This window comes from Cuculus canorus, chromosome 4, assembly GCF_017976375.1.
Source record: "Cuculus canorus isolate bCucCan1 chromosome 4, bCucCan1.pri, whole genome shotgun sequence".
NCBI classification, from domain to species: Eukaryota; Metazoa; Chordata; class Aves; order Cuculiformes; family Cuculidae; genus Cuculus; species Cuculus canorus.
This window is the reverse complement of record NC_071404.1, coordinates 42093184-42121003: the sequence shown is the minus strand read 5'-3', so window position 1 is coordinate 42121003 and position 27820 is coordinate 42093184. Positions and strand designations below refer to the sequence as shown.

The window sequence follows — 27820 nt, the reverse complement described above, 5'->3', positions numbered from 1 at the left end:
AGCAATCTCTTCCTTTGTCCCTTTTTATTTAGAGATTTTCCAGATCATTTATAATTCATTGAGGTTTTGATGACACATTCGTTCACCTGCTGGCAGTGCTGGTGCTGTAATTTGAAAGCATTGCAGACTTCATTATACTGTCAGTCATAGAATAATATTCTCAAATTCACATCTCTCGTGTCACACCTGCAAAGTCAGTGGGTGAAACAACTTGATTAAGGTCAAAAAAGATGACAGACTGAGGTGTGACACCCTACCAAAATCAGTTTTAGTGGTGGAGAATGGCTGGAGCTTTCAATGCTGTATTTTAGTGTGAAGAGTAATTATTAACCATACCACCACCAGCCGGTAGCATGACTGACAGGTGAGATATGGGAGCTAAAATCTTCGATGATAAAGGATATAAAAACCTTTGGTATTTTAGGACTTTACATTTGCTTTGCTTTATTACTCAGATCCCTACAAATCAGTGTTGCAAGGAGATTTTGTTGAATATAGGATTAAGTTTTCTATACTAATATAAATGAAAGTGACTTTAGGTCAGATCAGTCTCTCATGCAGTACTAAATTAAATGAAACCACTGATGAAATTCTTGTGTGGTACCAATCATTGTGCGCCAGCTTTTGTTTTACTTTTGTTTTAGTTCTTAAAGGATGTGTCTAGGGGTGTGCCTAATTTTTTTTTTCACCAAAATAAAGTTATATATATAATTTTGCAGTTGGTAGACAACAATGACATTTTTAAGACTGCTATAATTTTAGTTATGTCAGCAGACAGCACATGAGTGAAATAGTTTGTGGAATAAAAACATCCTGTTTAAAATGGAATGAATGTCAGACTGGCTTAAAATCATTGTTTTGAATAAATTGTAAAATAACTAGTCTGTTTTCCATTCTGCATCTGCAGTGAGTTAAATGTATTCTGAGTAGATATTGGAAAGATAAATTTTTCTGTTAGGCATATTCAATTTTATATTTTTACTGTATTTTGTTTCTTTCAGCCTGTGGAGAAACACTGCAGGATTCTACAGGCAACTTTTCTTCTCCAGGATTTCCAAATGGTTATCCATCCTACACACACTGCATATGGAGGATCTCTGTGACCCCAGGAGAAAAGGTATTTTAATAATCCCTTAGCTAAACCTAGATACTATTTTCAAAATAAAATGTTGCTTTTCTTTAGCTATTCACTGAAGTTTAAGGCTTGCATAATAATTGAAAACAATAGTATGCCACAAAAAATTGGACCATGAACTGTGTGCCATTGACTTGACTTCGGTCTGTGGCATTAGAACCACATCTATTCAGTGTCTGTCCACGTGAAGTGTAGCCATGATTTCAATCTGATACATGTTTGCATCATGAAGTCTCTTCAGGATGTTCAGTCTAAAGATGGAAGAGAGAGTGCAGGCCCCTGGATGGTGTCCTCGCCAGTATGGCCCTTGGGTGTGCTGACTGAGCTGTGTGAGGCTGATAGCTTGGGCTCTGACTAAGGAAGCTCTTAGTGTACTGAATGAGATGTTTTTTCTTAAGTGAAACAGAAATAAAATGGGGTAAGGAAAGTGTTGCTTTAGGTATTGCCTGGTATTGTTCTGGCTTATATACTTTCTGGCCACTAATTTTAGGGGGAAAAGTGGAAAAAAATACTGGCTTGGTGAGAATGGTTCAGGGAGAGAAGCGTGCCATCCTAGTGAAAGCAAAACCTGTTCTTGTGTATGCTTTCATAACGTGCTAGCAGAATCTGGGTTTAAATTATCGGCTCAAATATTTGCTACCTCAAAATAAATAAGGGTAGAGGGAGCAATGGGAAGTTTCACCTGAGACAAAATATGCAGGAAAAAAACCCCAAAGATTTAAGTTTCCCTGCAAGAATCGGTGGCTGTTATTAAGCAAATACAACCTAAAGACGGAAATTCAAAACCTAGCACTGGTCTCAGTACTGGAGTTCAAAGAGGTAGACCTGGCATTTACCCCCAGATATTTCAGTCAGTTTTGTCGGTGGTTTCCAAGTTCATATTGAACATAGTTTTCTCCTGTTTAGATTACTTTATTCAATGTTTCTCTCAGGTCAGGGGCCTGGTACACACCATGAATATATGTTCTTAATGTGCTAATAGATCCTGAGGAGCTGTAAGAGCATTTGCCACTGTGGGGGATGAAAGTGAAGTCATTTGGAAAGTGTTCGTCCTCCTCTGGGCAAGAGCCAGACACAGGAGGGAAAATAAACATTCTGTGCTGGGATGGTGTGGGTGGCTCTGCAGGTTGGCAGGGAAAAACAAATGAAAACAGATGAATAAGAGAAGGTTTGTGCAAAAGATGCAAATTAATCTAGATAGGTAATTTTATGTCCCCCGCTTCTTAGACATTGCTGTGATAACAACAAAAATAGCTTAGATTTTTTTCCTATTCTTCAGTAAAATGAAAAAGCTGTAGCGTTTGTCTACCATTATTATTGGCTTTCGAAAAAAATATAATTAGAAAACAGTCCTGCTTAAGTATTCATACTCCAACTTTGTGCAAGCCTATCTGTGGATGTTAGTGTAATTGTAATGTATTTGTAATACCATTCTGTCTTGAGATTGTAACCATCACTGGAGCTGTATTGTGCTGTATAAAAGCTTTATTGGGAAAAGCCCCTGTCTTGGTGAGCAGTGTAGAAAGACCAGCTCCCTTCCTATCCTACCCACCCCAGCTGGAGCAAAAGACTAAACACAATTTCGTAATTGAAATTTAACATGACAAGTCATGTCTGTAGGGCACTGTTCTGACCTCCAACTCTCGTAGTCTCCATATAGTTCAGCAAGAATGAAGTAAATTATATTTATGCTAATGTCAAAAAAATCTGTTTTGTCAGTGCTATTCCCACAGGTTATTGTCTGTCTTGAGATAAAGGACCCTATTTGCAGCAAGTACTTGATGTGAATAGCTTATAGAAGAAATGAGCTCTAAATCTTAAATAATGCATATATCATGGTACCTTGGACACACGTTTTTGTTCCTTTGTTTGCTGCTTTTACCCTGTTAGTTCTCAGGAATGTTGTGTGGAGGTTGTAGTACGTATAAGTACATCACATCATGTTCTGAAATGTCTGTGAGCGCTATAGTTACCTAAAAATAAACTGAAAAAGCATCAGTCCAGATTGTCTCTTATTTATTGAGATATAACATTGTACTCTTTGAGCATAGTTTAGAGGACTTCTATTATATCCATGCTGCTTTCTGCAAGTACTGACACTTCTGGTCTTTGGTGAGAAATTCAACAAAGGACGGGACTGCAGTGTTATGCTCTGGCTGCAGCATTCTTTTTATTGATAGACATCATAAATTGCTAGCCCAACATAAAATGTATGTGTCCCTGTTACTAAAACAAGGCAGTTCATTCACCTTCACTTTCTCTCAAGATTTTGAACTATATGGTAAATGGCTGTACACAGGGTATCCATACACAGAAAACTCTCTGAGGGAGGATGGTGTTAGTAATACAGTGTGCCCTCTGCCAGGGCAAATTCTGCCTTCTGGTGTGTAGAAATTTTTTTGGCATAAGGAGCTGCAACTGTGCCACTGTTTTGGTTTTTTTTTAATCTGTCTTTTTGAATAGGTTACATTACTTTACAGTTTTCCTGAATGTTTTACAGGAATGATAAAAAAGGACAGATAAATCGTTGGTTGATATGGGGGAAAACATGCCATCTGCAGAAAACCCAAGTAGTTCCACTTGTTGTTTGCTATGTATTTTTTGTTCTCTTATCCCAGACAGTAGGGGCTATGGTATATTCTCTCTGAAGCTGCACTAGCACAATTGAATCTGCTGTGTAATCAATAATTCCTTAATTGTGCTGACAAATACCCATTGATTGTTTTGCCTATGAAAACTTTCAGCTGTTCTGTCCCCTTAAGCAAGCTCTGCTATGTGTGTAGCTCTATTTAATGCTTTGCAAAATTGCAGATTTGAATCTTAAATATATTTATATGTGTTAGGTTCCTGACCAGAAAACATGCTGTGACAGACTGGGGGTTCTGCCTATGTACAGCAAATGAATTCTGGTCAATGTTAAGGAATACCTTGGCATGTCAGAGTGAGAGAAAGCTTTGAAGATTATTTCATGTAGTTTCAAAGGAAGGGGCCTTTGAGGAAAGTCATTATATTTTAATGGTTTCCATTTCGATAGCAACAATTTGAGACAATTACATGATCACACCTAAGTAAAACCATCCTTTTCCTGACTATATTCCTGGCAACCAAGGTTTGGAAAAAGGCAAATTTCCGAACAGAAAACAGAAATTTGATGTTTCAGCTGTCATGGAAAATGGAAAACTTGTGGCTAAACTAGTGAGAAACCTCCACACTCTGCACAGCTGAACCAATGGAGGAGGTATGGGCTGTGTCTTTCATAACTTGCTTCCAACAGAGCCAGCTGGTTTAGCTTAAGCTGCCGTGGAAGGTAAGCTAACCTTAACCCAGCTGTCTGCATCTTGTCTGGGTAGAGAAAAAGACTTCCCCTCGTGAACGCCTCTGCCTGCACACCTGGGGTGAGGTGGACATGGGTGGAAAGGACAAGGATACTGCTGAGGGCAGTGGGGTTTCAAAGTATTATGGCCAGATACAGAGATACCTACCTGTTGTCTGAGCAACTCAGGAAAAAGAAGAAGGTAGGAGCTTAAAAGGAATCTGAACTGCAAAATGGATGAACTGAGAAGAATAAAAATTTTGTACTTGGTAAAACCTCTTTATCTGAAGGATAGGCTGAAGAAGAAACAGTCTGCAAAAGACATATAGAATTGCTGTGTGAATGAGAGAATATACAGGACCTCTCTGCCGTCCTCAGAAATGGATATGACTAGTACTCGGGAATTTAATAAAAAACCTGCAGCAGGGGAAAGCATATGAATGACTTTAGCCAGATCTGTGTATTTCTCATGGAGAATAACATGGTAAGTAGGTGGGTTTGGAATTCTGATAATATTTGTGCATTTATTTGTTTAGTAGATGTCCCTGATGAAGTGCCTAAATAGTAAAGGCAAAATGCCCCATGGCTTAGACATCTGGGAAAGGGTGGGTGTAAGCTAGAAGAAATTTGAGAGGTGTAGTAGTAGGCAAAATCAAAGAAGTGAATTGTGGCGTTCCCTTCCTGGAAAGGAATGGCATGGCAAGTCTGAATCCAAGAAATAAGACAAGGAAATGGAAAGAGGAGGTGCTGCTGTAAGACTAAAAGAAGCATGAGAACACGTGAATGGATGCAACCACAGCAACCTAATGAATCACAGCTGATCAAGTAATGGTTTCTTTGATGCATACCATTTTTAAGTAAATAGTGCAATGCTCTGGAAACTGAATAGTATGACATCGAAGGATTTCTGTCAGTTTTCTCAGTAACACTGGGAAGAAAACATTCTTCCTATTTTGCCAAATAAATTTAAAATATCATTCTTCATCGAGGTCCTGGTGAAAAACTGGCAAGGAGGAAATGAGACCCATCCAAAGGGGGATGTAGCTCAGTGGCTGGATTGGAAGGTAGAGGGTGTTAGGTAGAAATCTACATGATAGTGCATGCCTGCTGAGAGTGCATCCAAAGCATGTTCTGTGCTTACCAGAATCATTCCAGTTGTCTCTTTGTTGTTGAAATTTGTTCTACTTGGCCTGCTTAGCCACATCTGAAATGGGAAAGGAGTCTTAGAAAGTCTAGCTTACAGAACTTGCAGAGACATAGGAGATATAGAATAAAATCTTAAGTGTCTCAAAAGTGGAAGTTCAAATCCTTGGAGTTCAACAATCTACTGTTTGGATGATTTGCTTACTGGCTTAAACAAAAAAGAAAACCAGCCAGCAGAGAGAAGTAACACTCCCTCTGCCCCTTCCCTCCTCTCATTCCCTATCTACTATAGCTTTAAGAGCAGACGATATATTTCCTGTATGAAAACTTATAATTGTTCTCATTCACTTAACAATTAAATGAGTAAGCATTTAATTATCTTTTTAAACTCCAAGATTATGAACACATCCAGTATTTGCATAATACAAGATACTGTTTGAACCTGATTATTCACTAGGACTTAATTTGCTGTAATTTTCAAAGATCAGACAAAGGGTGTCTATACTGAAAAATAGTTCAAGATATTAGCATATCTAGTACTGCAAACCCTTCACTGTGAGGAACATGTTTTCCTTAAATATAGTAATTTCTGCTGTAATTTCTATTGCTCAAAGAGAAGGGATTTAACAGCAATTGTCTGATTTCAGATTTTTCCATTGTCACCTCTGAGCTCAGGAAGGAAGCCTACAATATAATTTGATGACTATTCATTGTCATAGGTTTTTATGATTTAGAATGCCAGTGGCAGACTGACATGAGTTAATATTATCTAAATATATTTCCAAAGTATCATAATATCATTGAAGCAGATATTCTATGCGTATAGATCTGAGACTAAATTATTACTTCCCTTTGTGGATCTAAAGTGACAGAAGGAAATGACCAAAAGAGAGAGCAGACTGTTTGTTGTATCTGCTATGCTAGAAACATTTCAAAGCTGCTGTCAGGATGTTCCCATGGAGAACACTGTGCAAAGGACAGACTGCTGTTTAAGCAACCCTTTTACATGCTTTGTGGATGTGGAAGCAGCTTGCGGATATAAATGTTTGGCTGTACTCAAGCATCAGAACAGATATGCATTTATTCAGCGCTGTCCTGATGGTCCTTGGCATGCTTCATGTCCTGTACCTTCATCTGACAAGGCTGTGGCTGCCAGCATAATGTGCTTCACTGTACAGGACTTCTGGGTGTAAGGTTTCATGTGTAGCCTTAGAGATGTTTACTGTTTCCCATGGCATCATGGTGGTAAAGGTGAAAGCTGAATTGAATCACCTGTGAGCTTGGTCTTCTTCCCATACAGTCAGTAGGTTGTCAGACCTAGGTGAGGGGGCTAAGATTATTAAATAAAGTTTCCCATTCTCCACTGAAAACAGAAGAGATTTTTGAGGATATAATTACTGACATGGGTGTTCTCAGTTAATCTTTGTGAAAAGTAAGAGAAAGGAAAACCCCTGCCAGCCTAATGTTAAGATATGTAGTGTTTTGCTATGAGAGATTGTCTGTTTTGCGTTGTTTGGAGAAGAGCATTCCCGTAACGCTCTACCGTCTAACCTACACACCCAAACCATTGAGCTTTATGTTATCTTTAAATTAGCTTCCTCTGACAGATGAGATTTTTTTTATCCTCTTAAAATAAACAGTCTGCAAAAGTTCTGCCTTTCTGGTTTAATCTTGTACTATGTTGTCTTTGAAGAGACACATAGTGGCTTCAGAAGAGATGGAAGTAAGCCATCCCGTCTGTCTATCTGGGCCCATTATTTCAGTTATGGTGTTACATTTCCTCCTTGAAGCCGGACTAAGGGTCAATTCCTCTCCTTTCAACTGACAATTGCAGCTGCTTCATAGGCTGCCATGGAGAGACATTTTTACAGTATGAGGTATTTGCTACTGTGCAGCAATTCATGTTTGCTTTATAGTAGCAGGTTTTTATTATGAGTTCCTAGGATCAAAGCTAAAAATAAAACCATTCTCAATTGTGAATAAATAAGATTTTTAGCTAGGTTGAAATATTTATTAGTCTACACTGAGGAACTGATTTGGAAGAAGAGGAATTCCTATTCCAAATACATTTAAATCCAGTGAAAGGGTATGAATTGGAAATTATTTTATAATATAAAATATGAATGACTTTTAATCTTCTTTGAACTTATCCCTGAAATTGCACGACATGATGCTGAGACTCTCCTAGTCAGTCAGGGTCCAAACTGTAGTTGTTGTTACATCCTATGATCCTATTACTGTGTTAAAATGGCACATTTATAACAGTTTAGGGTTAGTATTTCTGAACCAAAATGAGACAATGCAGTGGTCTGATACTGTGTATTGAAAACATGCCTATTTACAGATGTGCTTAGTAAAAGTGGGAGCACAAGTTCAAAAGTTCCAGAACTGCACAGAACTCTGATTTCTGTGTAAAAAGCTTTATTATAGTTTCATTAAGAATTGTCAAGGTACTGTGTACCATTTTTTTTTTTTTTTAGCGATATGGCTTTCAGCATTGCTGTCTACGATTGTCAATATTTAACTTGTTTGGAAGTAAATTATCTTGTCAAAAGAGTGGTAGAAGGAAATTCAAACCAAAATTAAAACAAGCTGATTTTAGTTGGAATGGAAAATAATTGGCAGAATTGTTAAATTACACACCTAAAGCTATAGTAACACAGTATTTTAACTAAATAGCATTCTCAATTTCTTATTTCTCAGTGAAAATCTCCCTGTAAGCAATTACTTTTGAGTTATCTGTCCTGACTCTGTTCAAATATGTATGATTAAATTAAAAAAAAAAAAATAATGCTCTCAAACAACTTCTACTTCATAATTTAGAAAGTTTAATTAAGTGCCTAAGGAGCTGGAATCCTGTCACAGGTGACCACTCTGGCTTAAGTTCTACAGAATGCTGTTGTGATAGTTTTCTAATATTAAACACATTTAATTTATTTAGATGTTCTCCTCTCGTTGCAGATTGTTTTAAACTTCACCACCATGGACCTTTACAAGAGCAGTCTTTGTTGGTACGACTATATTGAAGTAAGAGATGGCTACTGGAGAAAATCACCTCTGCTTGGTATGTAACTGTTGGAACACTGCACTGTTCATAGTTGCCACACTTGCTCACTTCAGTGGACTTGCTCACAGCTGAACTCACAAAAAATCTCTTGGGTTTTAAATGTCTAGAGTATCTGAACTTGGTGATAGGAAGAAACTGTAAATGACCTCAAATAAGTAATTTATTTGACTTCAAGTCGCCTTTTATTGCCACTAGCTGTTATTCAGTGTGTGGAGAGATGAAAACTACAAAATGTGCAACTTTTTGCTTTGCTTATGGGTATTAAAATATGAAGTTGTCATAGTTTTATTCACAGAAATGGGGAAATAGTATACATACGAACCTGTAGAACATGTGATGGGAAAGCCATAGAACATGCAATAAGCTTATGCACTGTTGTTGAGAACACCCGCTGTAGAGCTGTACTTATTAGCTCTGTTCCTGTACTTTTGAATTATGAATAGAAGATTACTTCTATTTCTTCTTTGCATGTCCTTCCCTGCTGTTGCAGAGAAAAGATTTGCAAAGCAATAGTGAATTATGTCTTAGAGTTGCAACTAATAGACAAGAAGCTGCAGCCATTGTTTTCTTGATTCAGAGGGTTGTTGGAGAGATTTCACACCTCATAATGCCACTGCCCAATTCGGAGGATTTGTTTGACATCCTGTGATCATCTTTGATTGAAACTCATGTATTCAGACCATAGAAAACATGAATGTCTCCAACATCTTGGGTCAGTTTTGTTGTTATTTTTAGAATGGAGACTAAAACTATTTGACAGTATCCTAACAGCTACAATTTAAAATCGGAAAAAATAGAAAGGAAAAAAGACACAGAGGAAAGCTGTTTAATAGTAGTGCCTATTTTCTTGGCCTTAAAAACAAAAGAAGGAAGAAACAATTAAGACCAGGCAATAATTAACCTTTTCTCCTTATCTCTATAACCTAGACAAACAGCAATTTTACCTAGGCTGCATTTAAGAGCAAAATGTAGTCTAGGGTCATTTGTATGATAGTTTTTAAATCTCTTTGGTCCTTAGACACAATGAGCAGTATTACTGTGATCTCGATTATGTTCCTCTCTTAAGGTTAGTACTCACCTTCCCCTTTCAAAATGCCTGGGTTTGTACATCTAGAACCAATCTATAACAATATTTTTTCTACTAATTTTTGTCTTCCTATAAGATTTTATACTTAGACTTGTGAACCTAACTGCAATGCAAAGAAGTCCCGAAAGCTTTATAATAAAATCTTGGTGTATTAGGTCTTGATCTGCAAAAACACATGTGCTTAACCATAAGCATGTGAATAGCTCCACTGAGTTGGTTATGCTACTCCTGTTTATAATGTTAAACACTTGTCTAAATGTTTGCAGCATTTGGCTTCAGAGGTGGCAGAAAATGCAGTTACTGCTTGCATGTTTTTAGGCAGGTTTTGTGGTGACAAACTGCCAGAAGTCCTTGCGTCCTCTGACAGCAGGATGTGGATCGAGTTCCGCAGCAGCAGCAACTGGGTTGGGAAAGGTTTTGCAGCAGTTTATGAAGGTAAGCCTCTTACAGCATTTAAAATTACTTGATCACAGAGGAAAAGTATTAACCAGATACCTTTGTATATTAGGAAAAAAAAATCAGAAATAACTTAATATGGAATCGGTATTACTAAAAGAGACAGTAAGTGTTAACTTACTAGACAGGACATTTAGAAACTCTTCCTGTGATCAGGTTTCGGATGACCTCTTTTCCAGGGACACCACCGATGATAGTCATAAACATTTTTTACCAGTTGTTCAATTAACTACATGTGCGTATTGTGCTTAGTGTGTGGGAAGATTTCTTCAAGTACTTTCTGTTTATTCTTCAGAAAAATCTGACTTAGTTTTCTGTATGCTCTGGGATTACTTAGTAGAGACACTCCCACACACTGAGTATGTTAGCAAGTCAACATTCACCTGTTTGAAATACAGCCTGTTTTCATAAACGTTGAATCTATGGTAGTAAACTGTATGACTTAGTTGATGTTCACACATCTTTCATGATTATCAGTATGGGCCCTGAAAAGTGCATTTACTTTTCATAAAAATATTTATTATTTGTTAGCTGTTTCTTCAAAGTCAGTGTAAGCTTGCAGTTGTGCACTTAAGGTTAAAATGCATAGAATATTATAAAATATGAGATTTCTGTCTTATTCCTCTCCTTATAAAGGTTGATAATTATTAATGAATATTAATGAATTAAATATTAATGAAGAATGCTTATATTTCAAAGGTGAACAAAAAGTAAAATTGAATTATTTTGACTTTAAATATATTCTGTAAAATGTATAGATTCAGATTATCCATGGTTCCAAAGCCTTTCTGAATATTATAAACATGTTTAGAGCTATTAGATTTGCTGAATTATATTCACAAACTGAAACAGGTATATCAGTTTAAATGGATTGCGGTTTCAATAATTTGTCCTCAGTATACTTTTTAAGTCTTCACCAGAATAATCTTATCGGTTGTAAAAAGGGGAGCATAAAATGTCTGTTTCTACATGGGGAACAGAAAATGTCATTATTGACAATAAGGATTGTATGCTTTCATCAGCTATCTGTGGAGGTGAAATCCACAAAAATGAAGGCCAGATCCAGTCTCCCAATTATCCCGATGACTACAGACCAATGAAGGAATGTGTGTGGAAAATAACAGTATCAGAAAACTACAACGTAGGATTAACCTTTCAAGCATTTGAGGTAAAGTCTTTTAACTGATCTCAGGAAAGCATCTAGTGAATAAATGACAGCGACATTTAAGGGAATCCTTATTAAACCTCTGAATGAATTTGAGAATTTGCTATGAAAAACAAACTTCATAATCCAATTCTGCGCTCCATGAATCCTCCCTTTCTGCAGAAATTTTCACAATTAAAGGTTTTTCAGGTTTTCTACGCTATTTGAATTTGTTTAAAGTACTGACAAGAGTAGCAAACACATAATGCAGTTCAGCAAGGCTGCTTTAATATTCTGTTAAATAATCAGGATTTTTTATCTTTGCTAAATCTTATTGTTAAAAAGGAATGTCTGTCTGGAAAGAAACCACTGTGTTTTTTGGCTTCTGTTTGGAGAAGAAAGGAAAAAAAAATCCACTTAAATTCAGTTTACAAACCTATATTTAGAGAGGGAAGAAAAAAGCCATGGTGAGTCATACTTGTGTGTCTTTAGTGTACATTTCTGTGTATAACATTGCTAAACAGTGGTGAACTATTGTATAACAATGAAAAATAATATTTCATACATCCTTTTTATGCATACGCGACACATTGGCTTGGTTTGTGGCTAAATTTAGTAACTTGCTTTCAGTTCCCTTGTTTTATTTGAATGTGCTTCAGCCGTCATGACACAAAACCCACCTTTTTAAAACCTAAACTTTTTGGCTTTGTGGTGCACATAGATGTAATACACAGGTATTGTAAATATAGATATAATTCCCAACCTGTAACTTTAGTCTTACAGGGTTGTGACACATTTTTGCTATGACTGATGAAAGGTCTGAGCATGAGATAGCAAGGGTGTGGGACTTTATCAGAAATTATGAATATAAATAATAGAAACTTTAATAATTTCAAGATTCTACTTTATTTTCCTTTTCCATATCCTGAATTAATGTCAAGTCTAGTGCAGACAAGATCAGCCTCCAGTTAATTGAGTTAATAATTGAGTGGTAGTCTCAAGTCAGTACTTCTGCTAGATGTGTTTTGAAAGAAAAAAAAAAAAAAGTTAATTTCCAATAGTAGGCACTTGGAAACCACATACATTTCCAGGGAGAGTTTGAGCTTGATTCTAAGGTGGCAAAATGTCCTTGAACACCAAATGAGGTGCCCTGGAAAGACGCCAGACTGCTTTTATATCTGTCTTCATGGCATTTCTCACTGGGTTGTCCACAGGGCTGAAAGTGAGAGTTACTTTGGAAATTGCTCTGAAGTGCCCTGCCCAGATGTTCACCATTGAGTCTGATTTCCATTTCAGGTTCAAGTGCCTGAATGTAGGCGCACTGCTTTTTGGTACTCAGTCTGTCTGTGGACTGAATCTTGGATGCACTGCCCAGTAAAACAAAAAGTTGTCTAAAAATCACAGTTCTTTGTGCCAGCTGAGATCAAAAAAAGTAAATGTCAGGCCAAAGAGTTGTTGCAGCATGTTTGTGAGAAAATTACTTCTCTGTCCTTTGAAAGGTACAGTTAAGTAAGAGGAATACTTATTATCCATATGTAATGCTAGAAAAAATAACTATATAAATAACTTTCCCTCTAAGATGAAAGCACTAGGGAAGCTGAAAATTTCAAACTCTGTCAATGAGTCATTGTGTTTTTGCCAACTGTGGGCAATGCATTTTCCACTGACTGTGGGATTACCCTTTCTTGTTTGACTGCCTGATAGGCAGCATCTTGATGACAGCAGAGATGTTGGGACTGATAATGCCATTTTTGCTTCATTGTTATAGTCACCTTCATTATATTGTTCTTTGAAAATTAGTGATCCTTGTATTGTTTTTTTCAGAGAACTTTTGTTGTTACACAGTCTCACCAGCTAAGGCAATCTTTGTAGAGTTTGTAGAGCTCAGCCATGTTAATCTTGCTCATTTACGTGGCCCTGTTAATATTTGTGCAGATAGTGTTCATTTAAATTATTTTTACTTAAGTCGGGGAATAAAATTTATCTCATCTTCTGATTCCACTGGGCATATATCCCACTTCTATGACTAAAGTCTATAACCTGAGTAAGATATGTTTACCTGTACTGGAATTTAACTCTGTCAACAAGTACATTAATAATGACAAAAAGTAATAGGAAGACTACTCCTAAAATATGATTGCTCCGAATTTGCTTTTCAAATCTCTTATCGTCTCTCTTTTTTTTTTAGTATGGTTTTTTTTTTCTGTTTTTACAAAACAAAGGTAGTCTGGATTTTTTTAACCAGATATATTTTAGTACAAAGTATCCTGTCTTAGGATTTTTTTCTGGCATTTTCTTGACTTTGTTCTCTAATGCCATTCAAACTCTGGATTTCCTTCAAGGCCTTCGGGAGCTGATGATATCTTTCAGTCTCCTGTAAGCAGTGCATGTTTCGGTAAAACCTGTTTGTTTAAACTATTTTGCATTTGCTAACATTTTGTGTATTTCTTCTCATCCACATTGTGATATCAATCTTGTGAGATCCTAATGCTCCAGTAAATAAGGTTTTCAGGATCAGTCCAATTAAAGCTAAACTCACTCGGAGTCCTTCCACTAACTTTTCTGCCCTTGTAGTAGGAAGAATAAGAGACTTTTGCAGGTTGTAGAGCAGTGTTCCCAGATGACAGTACCATGACATCTTAAAACCTGAAGTACAGATAAGAAAAGCACTTTTATACTAGTTCCTTTTCATTGGTTACTGAGTGCCTTAACGCCAGTCATCATTTCTCAAAACCACAATACTTATCTGTTAGTTTATATATAGGTGTAACGATTTAATTCCTTAATATAATAATATTGATAATAATAATGGCATCACTTGCAGTAGTATTACCCTAAAAATAAATGAATGTGATAGAATGGCCCCCTTTTGGATTATTTTATTGAAAATCAATAGAACTTTAAATGGCTTGATTTTTATAGTCTTAGGAAGTTTAGCAACATACTGTTATACAAAATGTATTTTTAGCTGTTGTCCTCTGCCAAAAGTAGAATGATTCTCTGAAATGAAACTAACAATTCATCTCAAAGGCAATGCGTAACTCAGAGCTGCACTTGACCTGTGAAAAATCAGATTTTCAATATTGCCCCATAGAACAAGGAAAACATGGAAATTTGGAAAAAGACAGATGCTAATTAAGTTTTGAGTAGTGAGATGACCACAGACGCGTGAAGGGAAAATACACAATTTCTTTATTTTTAAAAGTGGGCTTTAGACTTCTTTTTGCTTTGGAGTGCAGTAGAAAGCAGACTGTTTCAAATTGACATATGATGCCATGTGTTTAAAATTTATAATTTAGATTAGTGAAAACTTGAAATTGATGTTATAGTGTCAACAACGTATCAGTGCTCAGGTAGAAACACCTGACCTCATTAGTTGCAAACATACAATTGCCACTGAAGTCAGCAAGGGATGATTGCATCCCAGATCTTCTTGACTTTTCTTACCCATTTCCCAAACTCTGACCCAAAGCAATTCCTGAGCAAATAACTAAGAAATCAAGAGTAAGTGGCAATATGGATTATGCCAGAGAAGTGAGTGGGAGAAAATTATGTATACAAATGCTTCAAGAATTGGAAACTTAGAAAGAAAACAAGCAAATTTTGTATGTAAGTGCTGTGTGTTGATGAAATAAAATCAAACAACCTCTGTTCCCAATTTTCCCTCTTACATAAGAGAAGCAGAAATCCTCATGTGCTAAATGAAAGCTCCTTAGTCAATGATGGTTGCTGAACTAGGTGTTGGTCTTAATGCACAATTAGCACAAAGTACCAGCAGCCACTGTGCTAGTTGTGTGGCTTACATGCACAAAAAAACTCTGTCTGGAGGTAAGATGTGGATTTTTTAGTTTGGTTCTATTGATTTGCCATTTAAACAGAATTTGGATCTGCTGAATAAAATTTGTGGCTTCTCCAGCCCTTTCTCCCTGACTGTGGTGGTCATCTGTGTCCCTCTCCCCACCTTCTTCCCCCTCCACCTCACGATTCAGCCACTTAGCTGAACAATAGTTTTCTTAGAGGATTTATTTTTTGAATGCTTGGATTTAGTTAATTCTTTTATAGCTAAGATGCTATATTACTTCAGTAATGTGAAGTAATCCTGCAGTAAAATGACCCAGATCAAGAGGGTTTTTAATTCTGTTGGGAAAGATACTCAAGAAAGACAGGTATCACAGATTACCTAATCTCCAGATAAGATCATAATAGGGCTGCTGCTGCTTTCTTCTTCGGTGCAATTCCCATGCTGACTGACTGCAAATTTTATCACGTTAAGAGCACAAGACTTGCTGCCCGAGTAGAAGTGCACATGTCCACTCACATACTAGTCTGTGTTTGGATGTCATCTGTCAGAATGTTTAAATGAGAGGTACGTTTTCAGTTGTTCTGGTTTGAGTAGGTTTCTCCATCAATATGGCAAAGATTCACTCATTGACCCAGAAAGTCAAAAGAAGACACCTGAAATAGGGGATCATGCAACAGGAAACAGGCACATCAGCTGCAGAAAAATAATGTTAACTTTTGTCATCTGTTTTGAAGAGCCAATAACCTTAAAAGTGTGTTTGGATCTAATTCTACAGATACCCCAAACTCTTAATGCGCTGCAGTTATTTACAGTTACCCTTGCAACGTTGGTGGAGAGTGACAAATACAAAATTTTGCACGGTGTTGTAGATAGATGGAGAAAATAAAATATTGTTCATCACCTTAAATAGAACAAACTTATAATGTCTAAAATCTTATGCATATGAATCAAAATTGAGCTTTTTAATATTTCAAAACCAATTAATATTTCTGATCTTGTTAGTTGTTGAACCAAAAATCCTGTATATTTGAGTATATATGAGAAAAGAGAACTTTGAACTTAGAGTAGGAATTTGATGGAACATTGGGAAGCTTAGACGTGAGCATGTTGCTTTTAGTTACTCTTTTCCAGTTAGACTGTTGTGTCCTGCATAACAATCTCAAAATTATTTCTTGTAGGAAACAAGTATAGCTTAAAAAAGTCCAGTGATGCTTTTTCTTTTCCTCATCTTCCTAGTGTTTCAACCCTAAACAAAGAACCCCAACCTCAACTTTGAAAAAGTTCTGTTCTGTTTATTAGCTGACTGATATTTGATGGTTTTGGTGAAGTTCAAGCAGGTCACTTAAAAAATATTTTTTTACAGATTGAAAGACATGATAACTGTGCGTATGACTACCTGGAAATTCGAGATGGAACAAATGAAAACAGTCCTTTAATTGGTCACTTTTGTGGGTATGACAAGCCAGAAGACATTAGATCTACCTCTAATACCCTGTGGATGAAGTTTGTTTCTGATGGAACCGTTAACAAAGCAGGATTTGCAGCTAACTTTTTTAAAGGTAAATATTAAAGCATATTTTGAGAACCGTGAGTACCTTACCACTTGTTTTTGTACTAGAAAAAAATATGATAGGGTATAAGAAATATTTTTCAATTTATTTTTTCTGAAATCAATTCTGTACTGTCTTCAGCATATTTTTTTACCTGAGCATGCAGTTTTATTAGATCAAACAGTTAAGGTATTTCTACCTCCTCGTAAGAGATATTTAAAGAATGAAAGAATATGTTCAGTGCAACTTTCTACTCAGTTTGGGCTCAAATAATGAGCTTAGTTTTGAAACATCTTTAAAACATATCTTGTAAAAAATGGGGATTTTGGACATATTGTTTTATCAAATATAAAGTTAAACATTATAATCATGATAGAGATAACCATCTTTTCTGTTACTTTTTATTTGTTTTGTCAAAATCGTCTGTTTATTCTGATCCCATTGCTGCGTTAGACAGCATTATCACTTTATTACTTTCTGTGAGCAAGTTAAAAAACCCCCAACAACTAAGAAATTATACAGTAACTAGTGGCCTCACAGTCTTCCTCCAGTTTCGGGTTTGGTGTGGGCATTATACAATTGCAACTATACCTGCAGCAGCTGGCGCATGGGAAGTGCATAATTCCTACCCTGTGCTGCCTATGGCACAGTGGAAGCTACTAGCAGTAGTGTGGCCATGGTGGCACCTGAAATTCAGGTCATGCCTCCACGAGAACCTTTTTGTACTTTTGAAGAGCTACAAGCTGGGGCCTTTCTCACCCTAACTTTTAATTTTCACTATAGAAAATTATAACCTTGAAGCCTGTAGACATGTGGCTGGGAGCTTGGTTTTATTCTGAAGAAATTACTTGTAAGGAAACGATATTTCAACATCTGAGAAATATTTTCACAATGAATCTCATGGGTATACTTCAGAGCTAGTAGAGATAACACATTATTCCTTTCCCTCCCCCATCCGTGATGCATCTTGTTGGCTTTAATATCAGTAGAATGAAAACCTGGGATTTGAGGATTCTGTTAATCTGTTTTTGAGTATGAATTTGAGGATAATGCACAAATTGATTCTGTGGGAGATAAAGTGCCCTTCATGTGACCCTGCTGTGGATTTTCAATCTTTCTTTCAATACTTTATACAACCTTTAGATTACAGCTGCCTGAATTATTGCATGCTGCCCACAAAGTGCTTATAAATTAGATCTGCAGCTGTCGGTATTATTGTAAAAAAACCCACCCAATCTCCACAAAGGACAATTTTTTATTTTCTCCATTGCAGGTCCCCGTAGCATTTGAAAATGCTCTAGTCAGCAACCACAATGTGTTACGTAGTTCACCTTATAATGGCACACATACAGTTTTTTGGGTTAATATTGATCCAGCAATTACAGCTGAGGAAGGTAATTATTTAACATGTTTTTGCATTCTTCTTTGTCTTGGCAGAGGAAGATGAATGCGCCAAACCTGACAATGGTGGCTGTGAGCAGCGCTGTGTAAATACGCTGGGCAGTTACCAGTGTGCCTGTGATCCTGGCTATGAACTTGGTCCTGACAAAAAGAGTTGTGAAGGTACAGTGCGTTGCTGTGTGTTTATGGGCTCTCAAAGCTCAGAGAGTACCATCACTTGAATGAAATGCTGCACCTTTCATATGTTCTGTCCTAGCAATGAGAGATCTGTGGAACCCAGCCTGGAAAACTAGTGCTCCCTTTTAAGTAGTGGTGCCAGAGTAATATCTGGCCACCACAGTCATCTTCATCTGATGTCTGTCACTAATTTAGCTCTATGGGTTTTGCTGTTAGTTGATCAGAACGATGCAAAGCAGGACCTTTCCAAACCACTTACTACATTGCTAATACTCACTAAAGCAAATCCTCCCACCATGCATATGGAGACAATTATCAATGGAGCAATGTGCCAGTGTCTCAGAAATGGAGTATTTAACAATTCCTCTGACCACCTCTGCCTGGGAAGGTGGCTGGTTTGAAGAGTAGGATCCTTTATTCTAGCTCAAAGCTCAAAGAAATCCTCCCTACTCCTAGTTTAATTATGGACTTTTCTTGCTGAAAACTAATTCTGTATTTCGGGGAAGCAAAGCATGTTCAAATAATCATCAAATAATCAAGAAATAAAAACCTGATAAATAGAGCTCTGTAAATGTAGGATTGGACTGAGATGAGTGCTTGCCTTGTATATGTATTTTATATTAAAGGAAAGAAGTAGAAGCTCTTGATTATTACACACCAATTATTGTTTGATTTTTATTCATAAACACCGATAAATTCAGAGATAGCAAAAATTATTCTTATTTCAATTAATGTGTTTGTTTCAGTAGTGAAGAGACTTTGAAAACGGGAGTGCTCAGTGTTAAGGTTTTCTTCAGATGTCGTTCAGTGGTATCTCTCTTTTTAGCCAATTTCATGTTTTTTCACAGTTTGGGTTGTTTTTCTTAGTTTCTTTTGTTTCTGTAGGGTTGGGTCTTTTGCTTGTTTGTTTTGTGGATGTGAAGTGGTGATAGTCCTAGACTGCAGGCATGTTAGCCTGCAACTCTGGTCAAGCCAGCTGGTTTTTTGGTTGTCCCCCCCTCCCAAAATTTAATAGTGAATACATTTGAAAAACAATATATTTCAAAAACCCTGTTGTATTAAGAAGTCTGTTTATTAGGCAGTATGCAAAAAGTAAGGTTAATTGGGGCCACAAAGAGAGGTTTGATCTCTAGGCCTTTGATAATCAACCCGAATTTATGTAAGGAATTTGGTTTAGTCTGCTTCCTGATCTGAGTCAGAATATCAGGGAAGATTATCAATCTTTCAGAAAACTCTGAAAAGTAGAGAAAGAATACTTCCCTGGAAATCAAACAGAAAACCAGCTCTGGCAAAACATAGAAGTTGTTCAAAGTAGTGCAGTGTGGAATAAAATCCCTGTGCTATCGCTAAAACTGTAAACGCATGTATTTGTTCCACACAAGGTCACACTCTCTATGTGTAGATACTGCTTGGGACTGCTGAATTAAAATCACTCTGTAGTCACAATCAGCATTACACCCTAGTAATAGTTTCGGAATTTGAGTGGTGACCTAGCACATGTGATGTCAGAGTAGAAGCCTCGAACTCAGAAACTGTCCAGTGCTTCACTGCTGTGTTGACATGCATAGAAAATTGCTTTGTGCTGCTCTAATCCACACATCTCCTGCTGGCAGCATATTAGAAGGTTTTAAGAGGAGGAGGAGGGGTCAGTATTTCCATGTTTCCCATCATTGCCTCAAGGAACAATGGAGAGATGTTGAAAACCAGAAACTGAAAACTACCAATAATTTGTCACCATGACCCAGACTGGATCATCTCAGGATCTGAGGGTATCACTTGTGTCATCCGAGTGTGGTCCCTAAACTTGTGCCCATTTTTTTTTTTTTTTTGACACACTAAGGTATCAAATTATGTTTATGTGTATACCAAGAAATCCTCTGCATGGAAAGCCAGGTGCTAGGAGGAAGACTGGGATATATCTGGTTTGGCCAAGTGTGTCCTGACACGGAACTGGAGAGTTCTCCCAGGTGTGGTAGATAAGTGGATGCAGTGTGTGAGACCATCAACTAGACAGTTTTTAAAGTATTCAGCATTAGCACAGAACAGGTGGAAGAAGGTGAAGCTTCCCCCCACCAACTCATTAGAAAGATTTGTAGATGATTTCCAGTGCTGTCACTGTTCTAGAGTGGTATCAGTGGAGCAGAGTGTGATTAAGGTTCCTTGCAAATCCTGTTACTTTGCATTTTTTTCTTAAAGATTTTTTTTTCCACAGATGGAAAATATTAATGTGTTTATACTTCGTTATCTGAACTCCATTCACATAGTGCTGTATTGTTCTGTTATGTGGCTGTGACCATTATTTCTGAATATATGCTGAATAGGTGTTTTCTCTATGACTTGAACATCCATACTTCAGCAAAAGTAATTGTGACTGAAGAATAGGTGATGGCTGTCACAAAGAAGTGACCCTATCTAATAGGTTATGGGAGGCATATACAGCTGTACGAACTGAGGCAGGTAGGGCTGATTCTGGATCAATAATCAAGAAGAGAAGCTGGGGAAATGTGAAGCGCATCTTAAGTAGTCCGTCTGTCAAGGTCCTAGGGAGGGCGGTGAGGTCAGAGAATGGGTATGGGAAAGGCAGTGAGAGAATAACCAGAGTCTCTGGAGGGAAGGGAAAAGAATGAATATGATAACGCTTTGTGTAGTCCTGAAACTTATCTCTGTCCACAAACCTGCAAGCTGTTCAAGATAGAGGCTGTCTCTTTCTCTTTGTTTGCACCAAGCATGATAAAACAAGATTCTGATTAGTCTGTCTGGGCATTACAAGCAGTATAAGTAATGAGGGAACTGAATCTTCTCAGTGTACTTCTGTTTATAGTAAAACACTGTTGCAGTCAAGAAACGATGCTCTCCCTTTTAATTTTACAGCTGCTTGCGGAGGACTCCTGACAAAGCTAAATGGGACTATAACCACACCAGGGTGGCCCAAAGAGTATCCTCCAAACAAAAACTGTGTGTGGCAGGTGGTTGCCCCAACGCAATACCGAATTTCAATGAAGTTTGAGTTTTTTGAGTTAGAAGGGAATGAAGTAAGTAACTGTGAACAAAGAGCTGCACAATCTGTCACACATCAAACAGTTTCAGAAGCATTAAAAAATAGATATTGTCTTGTAAAACCTTTGTTAACTGTTCAGATGCTGATAATAACCATAGATGTTCCTGTTTTCATTTTGGGACTGTTTCTGGACTATTTCAAAATAAACTTAGAATGAATAGCTCTCTTTTACATATCATCTAATTGTATATATATTACAAGAAATTTAAAAGAAATGTTCTCTGCTGAGTCTCAGCTGACTTTTTTTTTATCAACAAAGTAAAACAGAGCAAATGACTGAGACATATTGGAAAGAATTCAAGAGAAGAAAATACGGAGAAACCAAATCATCTTTATAGACTATGACTACAAAGAATACACATAAGCTCTGGTTTGTGATGGAGCAAAGGAGCATTTAAATCATTTACAAGTATCTCATGGTGGGAAAATCTTAAAAGGAGCAATACCAGAAATAATATACAACAGAACAACAACAGTGTTTGAGCTAGGCAGCCCCAGCACGTGGTGAGAGCTACTCCCTATAGGTTTAAAAAAAAATTGGTAGAGGTCGCTGTGGGTTTTAGATGCAAATCAGTAAAATATGGGTTTCCGCATAAACTTTTCAGTGTCTGTTTGGCTTCCTAAGCACTGCTCTCTAACTCCATTGAATTGTCCTGCCATGATGTAGCCATAAAGCGCTGTAGCCACGGAGTTTATCTGGGTATCCTTCACATGGTGTTAAGAATCCAAATCCCAGGATATTGTTTCTGATTAAACAAATTTGTAGCAACATATTTGATACATGGACAGGGCCATGTTTTGGGCATGAGATCTGAAGCAGCAAAAGCTGGAGTTCAATTTATAACTACGGTACAACCTAGCTGTGGTTTCTCCAAAATATCTCAGTTTATTTGCAGAGGCGGCAATGTGAAATTTTTATTACTTTTTTTTTTTTCTTTCAATATTTGGGCTGGGTTCTAAAATCCATGAAATTCCAGGTTTTAATGATTTGTATGTTACACTCATGTCCTGTTATCATTGTTACAAGAACTGCAAAAGGTGTAATAAAAACTTGCGAATCCCAAAGATTTAAAATTTAATTACAATTTGAACCAATCATAAAATATCCTTCCTACACTTTCTTGGTACTTAAGTCAGATTTGCAGGGAAGACGTCTAATTATAATAAAGTTAAATCGATTTTCTAAGTTCATAACAGGACACATCACTTAAGCAGATATGAATCACAGAATCATAGAATAGTTTGGGTTGGAAGGGACCTTAAATATCATCTAGTTCCAACCCCCCTGCCATGGGCAGGGACACGTCCCACTAGATCAGGCTGCCCAAGGCCCCATCCAGCCTGGCCTTGAACACCTCCAGGGATGGGGCAGCCACAGCTTCCCTGGGCAACCTGTGCCAGTGCCTCGCCACTCCCATGGTGAAGAAATTCTTCCTTATGTCTTGTCTAAATCTGCCCCTCTCCAGTTTATAGCTGTTCCCCCTCATCCTATCCCCACAAACCTTTATGAATAGTCCCTCTCCAAAATCAAAAATACATACCTAAGGTTTCCAACATTTAGAACTTTGGTTTGAACTCCTGTGCTACTAAATCTCAGCTTTGGGCTGTTAGATAGTAGCATTAAGAACAGTACCTCTGAAAATCAGAGGAAATGTATATCTGGAACACTTTAATATGTTGTCTGAGTGCAGACATACTACGTATATTCTAATTTGTCTTTTTTTTTTAATAGAAGTTCCATTTAGGCCAGATTTTAATGTTTTTTCCAATATTACAATTTCAATATTTTACATTTACATATTATGATTTTAGTTTCAAATATAGCTTATAATTTTTTAAAATATTCTGTAGTGTGAAGGAAGTTAGACCTATCTGAAATTGTTTCATTTTTTATCTAAAGCTATAAAACCATAAAAACTCACCATTGTTGTCTTGCTAAAAGTGCTGGGATTTATTAACATTGTAAGCTATCTTTGAAAATCACATGCATTACCATGAATTTATCTGACAATTAATATGAATCAGCATGTGGAATAATTCAAGTTTTATAAAATGTTGTTATTTATATTGTAGTTTCAACTTAATTACTAGCTTCCTAGCTTTGCTACATATGAAAATTTTTCCAGTAACAATGAAAATTTAATCTAGGTCCATGATGTAATATATTAAAAAAAATCAACACTGTTGACAATAATGTAATATTTCATAGGAAGAGAGCAAAAAAGGCCAAAACCTCCTTTACTATAGTTTTCCTTCAGATGCCCTGACATGTCTTTTTGACTACAAAATATGAATTATCAAAACAACTTGGATTTAATGTAAGATCTAAGCTGTATATGAATCCTCCTGGCCATTGTTTTCTCTTAAGCTATTAATTGCAGACAACTGAGACATTTTGATTAAATGATTGATAGCTGAGCCTAAGAAGCTTAAAAGTTTTTGGGTGGAGGGCTTTAAATTGACCAGGATTATGGATTGAAAGTATTACCATGAGTAGCAGGCCTTGTATAAGGCTTTTTTATTACTTTTTTTTTTACTTAATTTTGGTTTTAAACTTCTAATGAAAATGACGTGCATCAGCCCTCCAAATTATAGTTATGCTGCTGTTAAAGAAAAATGTATAGTTTTAATAGTACAGATTTACATTAAAAAAAAAAGTCTTAAAAAAAGTATGGTAAAAACCTGTCTTGTAAGTGTCTAAGGCAAAGTTAGTATTTTTTTAAGTCCATGAGATGCAATCAGCAGGAAGTTTTTAGGTTCTGGGTATGTGTGCAAAGAGCTATAATTTCTAGGGTGAATATTTTAGATTTTGGTCTAATGTAGCTGAAATTTTTACTTTTTAGATTAAATGGAAAAGTTACTTAGCATCTTGAAATTTAGATACGGAACAAAGATTTGTATCTATCAAAATACAGGTTTGAATATGTATTGATAGGTAGTTTGAATGTGATAGTGTAGCTATGCCTTACTGACTTTAAAATTTTCTTACACAACCTCAGTGAATGTGGGCATTTACAAATGATTTCAGGGTCTGGAAAAAGTGAAAAAGAGAGAATTTTCATGTTATTAAGTATTATACATCTATCAGAGTTCTTGGCTTTGTAAACAACTTCATAATTTTCTTTTGGTTAACCAAAATATTTCCTTTCTTTTCTCAGGTTTGCAAATATGATTACGTGGAGATTCGTAGTGGCCTTTCTTCTGATTCTAAACTGCACGGTAAATTCTGCGGTACAGAAGTGCCTGAAGTTATCACCTCTCAGTACAACAACATGCGAATTGAGTTCAGATCTGACAACACTGTGTCGAAAAAAGGCTTCAAGGCACATTTCTTCTCAGGTATAGAAAATCACTCTCGTGTAACTGTGAGCGCCTCTGAGCACATACTGACTAGGTGGAGTGAATACTGTATTTTAGTGTAAAAGTGAATGGCCTTTTCCCTTCTAGTTTTCCTGGTAGTTTTGACTTTGTTTTATTTATATAAGCGTAAGCCACTCTCCTGTCTTAAAAGTACTGTTGTGAATCATAATGTCTGTATATAGCAGAAAATATATGGAATGCGTATATTTATCCATATTGAAACAACAGCAGAGGCAAGTGAACTTTGAGATACAGAGGAAAAAAGCAAATTTACTGTTTTTAAATTTTGATTGGATTTCTTTTATCTCAGGTTTTGTTGCTGTTTTATTTTTTCAAATACCAGTTGTAATGTGAAATGAGTTACATCCATTGTTCAGTTTTGGTTTTTTTCACTCAAGTCCATTAATATAATGCATTAGTTATGAAATTACCACATTGTGCTGCAACATTTATTTAACATTATGGATGCTCTCTTGCCAAACTTTGCACTCCTTACTGTTTTGCAGAACAAAGTTTAAAACCTTGCTATAGCAAAAATGTGTCTTTTTAGTTTTGAGTGTAAGTTCATATGATCTGAAGACACCTGCTGTTGAATAAAGTTAGATGTGAGTGAAGCTGAATCTGTGAAGAAATATTTGCATAACAGTATATTCTACGATTACCTATTGAGACTCAACTATTGAAATGTGACTGTGACAGGATACCACCTGGTGTTAGTAGGGGAATTTTGCTTAGTATTTTTCTTGTGTGTTTATGCAAACATAGGTATGTTTGCATAGGTATGTTATCTTGTGTAAAAAAACACAACAAAAGAGTCTTGTCTGCAAACCTCCCAAACTGCAAGTCATGCAGAAGCATTTGGGATTTGAATTCTGACCCAAGTTTTTTGATAGCAGTTGAAAGTCTGAATCCTCACTATTTTTTCTAGTAAACGCATTTTTCTGGTTGTAGTCTTTCAGATCCGTCTTTACATATAGTAGCACTTTTTACCTTTCTTAAAAAAAAATAATATTTTAAAATTTATATTTTACATTATCAAGAAGCTTTTAAAGTTTAGTCATTATTTGTAGCAATGAGTATATGTTCACAATAGAGCTTCCTTCTAGAAGCACTTACGCAACTAGTCATTTCATGTTTGTACAAGAATAAGTATTTACATGTTCCAGTTCTAAAAATGGTCTGCAGATTAAGTCTGTTACGTATTGTCAGGATGCATACGGCTATGCCAGATAAGATTGGCAATGACAGGTTTGTAATTTGTGTAAGCTCTGTAGTTCAGAAGTAGTGTTTTGGGGACATGCTGAACGCTTATAGTCTGTTAAATCTTTGCTTTCTTTAAAGCGCTAGTTCATTTTCACGGATCTATTTATTTATTTAATTTAGTGATTGTTACTTAAATGGTCTATTGATATGATTTGATCCTAGTAAGAAATCAGGCCAATGTTATCTGTTAGGGAAAGACTAGACTATAAATCATGGAGCTCAAAGCATCAGGTTGAAATCCTTCAGAACCATTTCCCCGTCTTTTTCAGTTCTAAATGAAATGTTCTTCCCTTCCCCCCAAGGCGAAAACAGTTTTTTTCACGGTAATTTAAAAAATATAAGTTTTAAATTACACCAGTGATCACTAGAATAAATTCATTAGCCAGGAATAAGTCCAAACTAAGATTGTTTTTTTAATGAATAGAAATATGTTATGTGTCCTGAACATAGTATTCATCGAATTCCCTTCAAAGAAGGGAATACAAGTAGTCTTTGAGTCTATAAGTATATAAATTTACTGAATGCTTTGTAAGGCTTTTCTGCCATAATCTGTTCCTTCATTTCATATGAGTTCAGATACTTCGTATTTTATTTTTATACTTTCTAAGTTCTCTTCCAGTTTTTGTTATTTCTAGCAGATTCTATTCTACATTATCTGGTTTTCCCATTTTGAGAACATTTTCTGATCAAACCAGAAATTTTGTAATGCTTGAATTAAACTTCTGAACTTAAAGTATCTGAAAAAGAGGTTGTCATCTCTGAATATTTATCAGACACAACTTTTCAATGCTGTCATAAAACACTGTAGCTTTCTCACTCGTGAATTTCCAGAACATGGGCATACTATGCTCTTGAGCTGTCAATGAAGAACAAACTTAAGACTTCAAGTATTTTACTTTTGGGAGTTGATAACTGGTCACTGTTCAGCCTATGAAATTCTTTTTTTGCGAATTTGTTTACTTGTCTTCAGAATACACTGCTTTTAGAATGATGTCTGTGGAGAAATACTTAGTTCTGGTGTCCAAGATACTTGCTGGAAGGCATTTAACAATTTTATTAGTTAAATCACAATAGAAATATTTGCAAGCATTTAAATGTAAAGACATCTATCATGAAAAAAATCAGTAATGAGTGAAGCACTGCATCTTGCAGTCTGTTCACCAGTAAAGGGCATATGCAGTGCTCAGCAAGAGAGACAGGTGGATAAGTCAGATTGGTTTGAAGACTGGGAACTGTAATATGTTCTACAAAGCATGCCCACATAGCTTCTTTTTTTTTTTTTTTTTTTTTTTTAACAACCCTTATGGTGGTGAATTCTGCAGCCACACCTACAGTTGACAAAGCATGGCCCAGCTCCAGCTCAGAAGACAGAAACCAGTTTTTGGGTGGTTGGAACCCACTGTGATAAACTGTGAAAGCAAACAGTGACATAGGGCAACAGATGACCTGCATTAGGAAGGTATTTATGTTGATGTAAGACAACATGTAATTACATTTTTGGCTGTAAAATGGTGTTAACAGCCAGACAGGTGCTACTGGAAAGTGAGAAAAACTTTTTTTTTCAACGTTCCGCAAAGTTTGCACTTGATTGGACAGTTCTGAAGGAAGCTCAGTTGGGAGCCATTGCAGGGATATAGCTAATGTCCACAGACAATCTTGTGTATTTATAATCTCTTGGATAAAGAGAAGAAACTAGGAAGTCGTGTTATGTTAACTTTTTGAAACCTTTTATTAAAAGTCTTTACAATTGGATATTAGACTTCAAAACTAAAAGCTTTCAGTAATTAGGGTTTTGTTCTTTCTCCCTACTCTTTCCTCTTCCTTTCTCTCTGTCTTCTGCTCTTGTCAGAATACCTATTGCAGT

General features: G+C 36.4%; 1 protein-coding gene across 4 annotated transcripts in view; it reads left to right on the top strand.

The window, feature by feature from the left end:
• TLL1 (tolloid like 1) overlaps window positions 1-27820 on the top strand; it is a 136194-nt gene that overhangs the window by 92099 nt on the left and 16275 nt on the right. For all 4 annotated transcript variants that reach the window (XM_009565159.2, XM_054066009.1, XM_054066010.1 and 1 more), the window contains 8 exons: window positions 1002-1117; window positions 8553-8655; window positions 10064-10180; window positions 11224-11369; window positions 16511-16706; window positions 18135-18260; window positions 21147-21307; window positions 24492-24672. In XM_009565159.2, coding sequence (XP_009563454.1) covers window positions 1002-1117; window positions 8553-8655; window positions 10064-10180; window positions 11224-11369; window positions 16511-16706; window positions 18135-18260; window positions 21147-21307; window positions 24492-24672 — 1146 coding nt within the window. The remainder of the gene's footprint in view (window positions 1-1001; window positions 1118-8552; window positions 8656-10063; window positions 10181-11223; window positions 11370-16510; window positions 16707-18134; window positions 18261-21146; window positions 21308-24491; window positions 24673-27820) is intronic.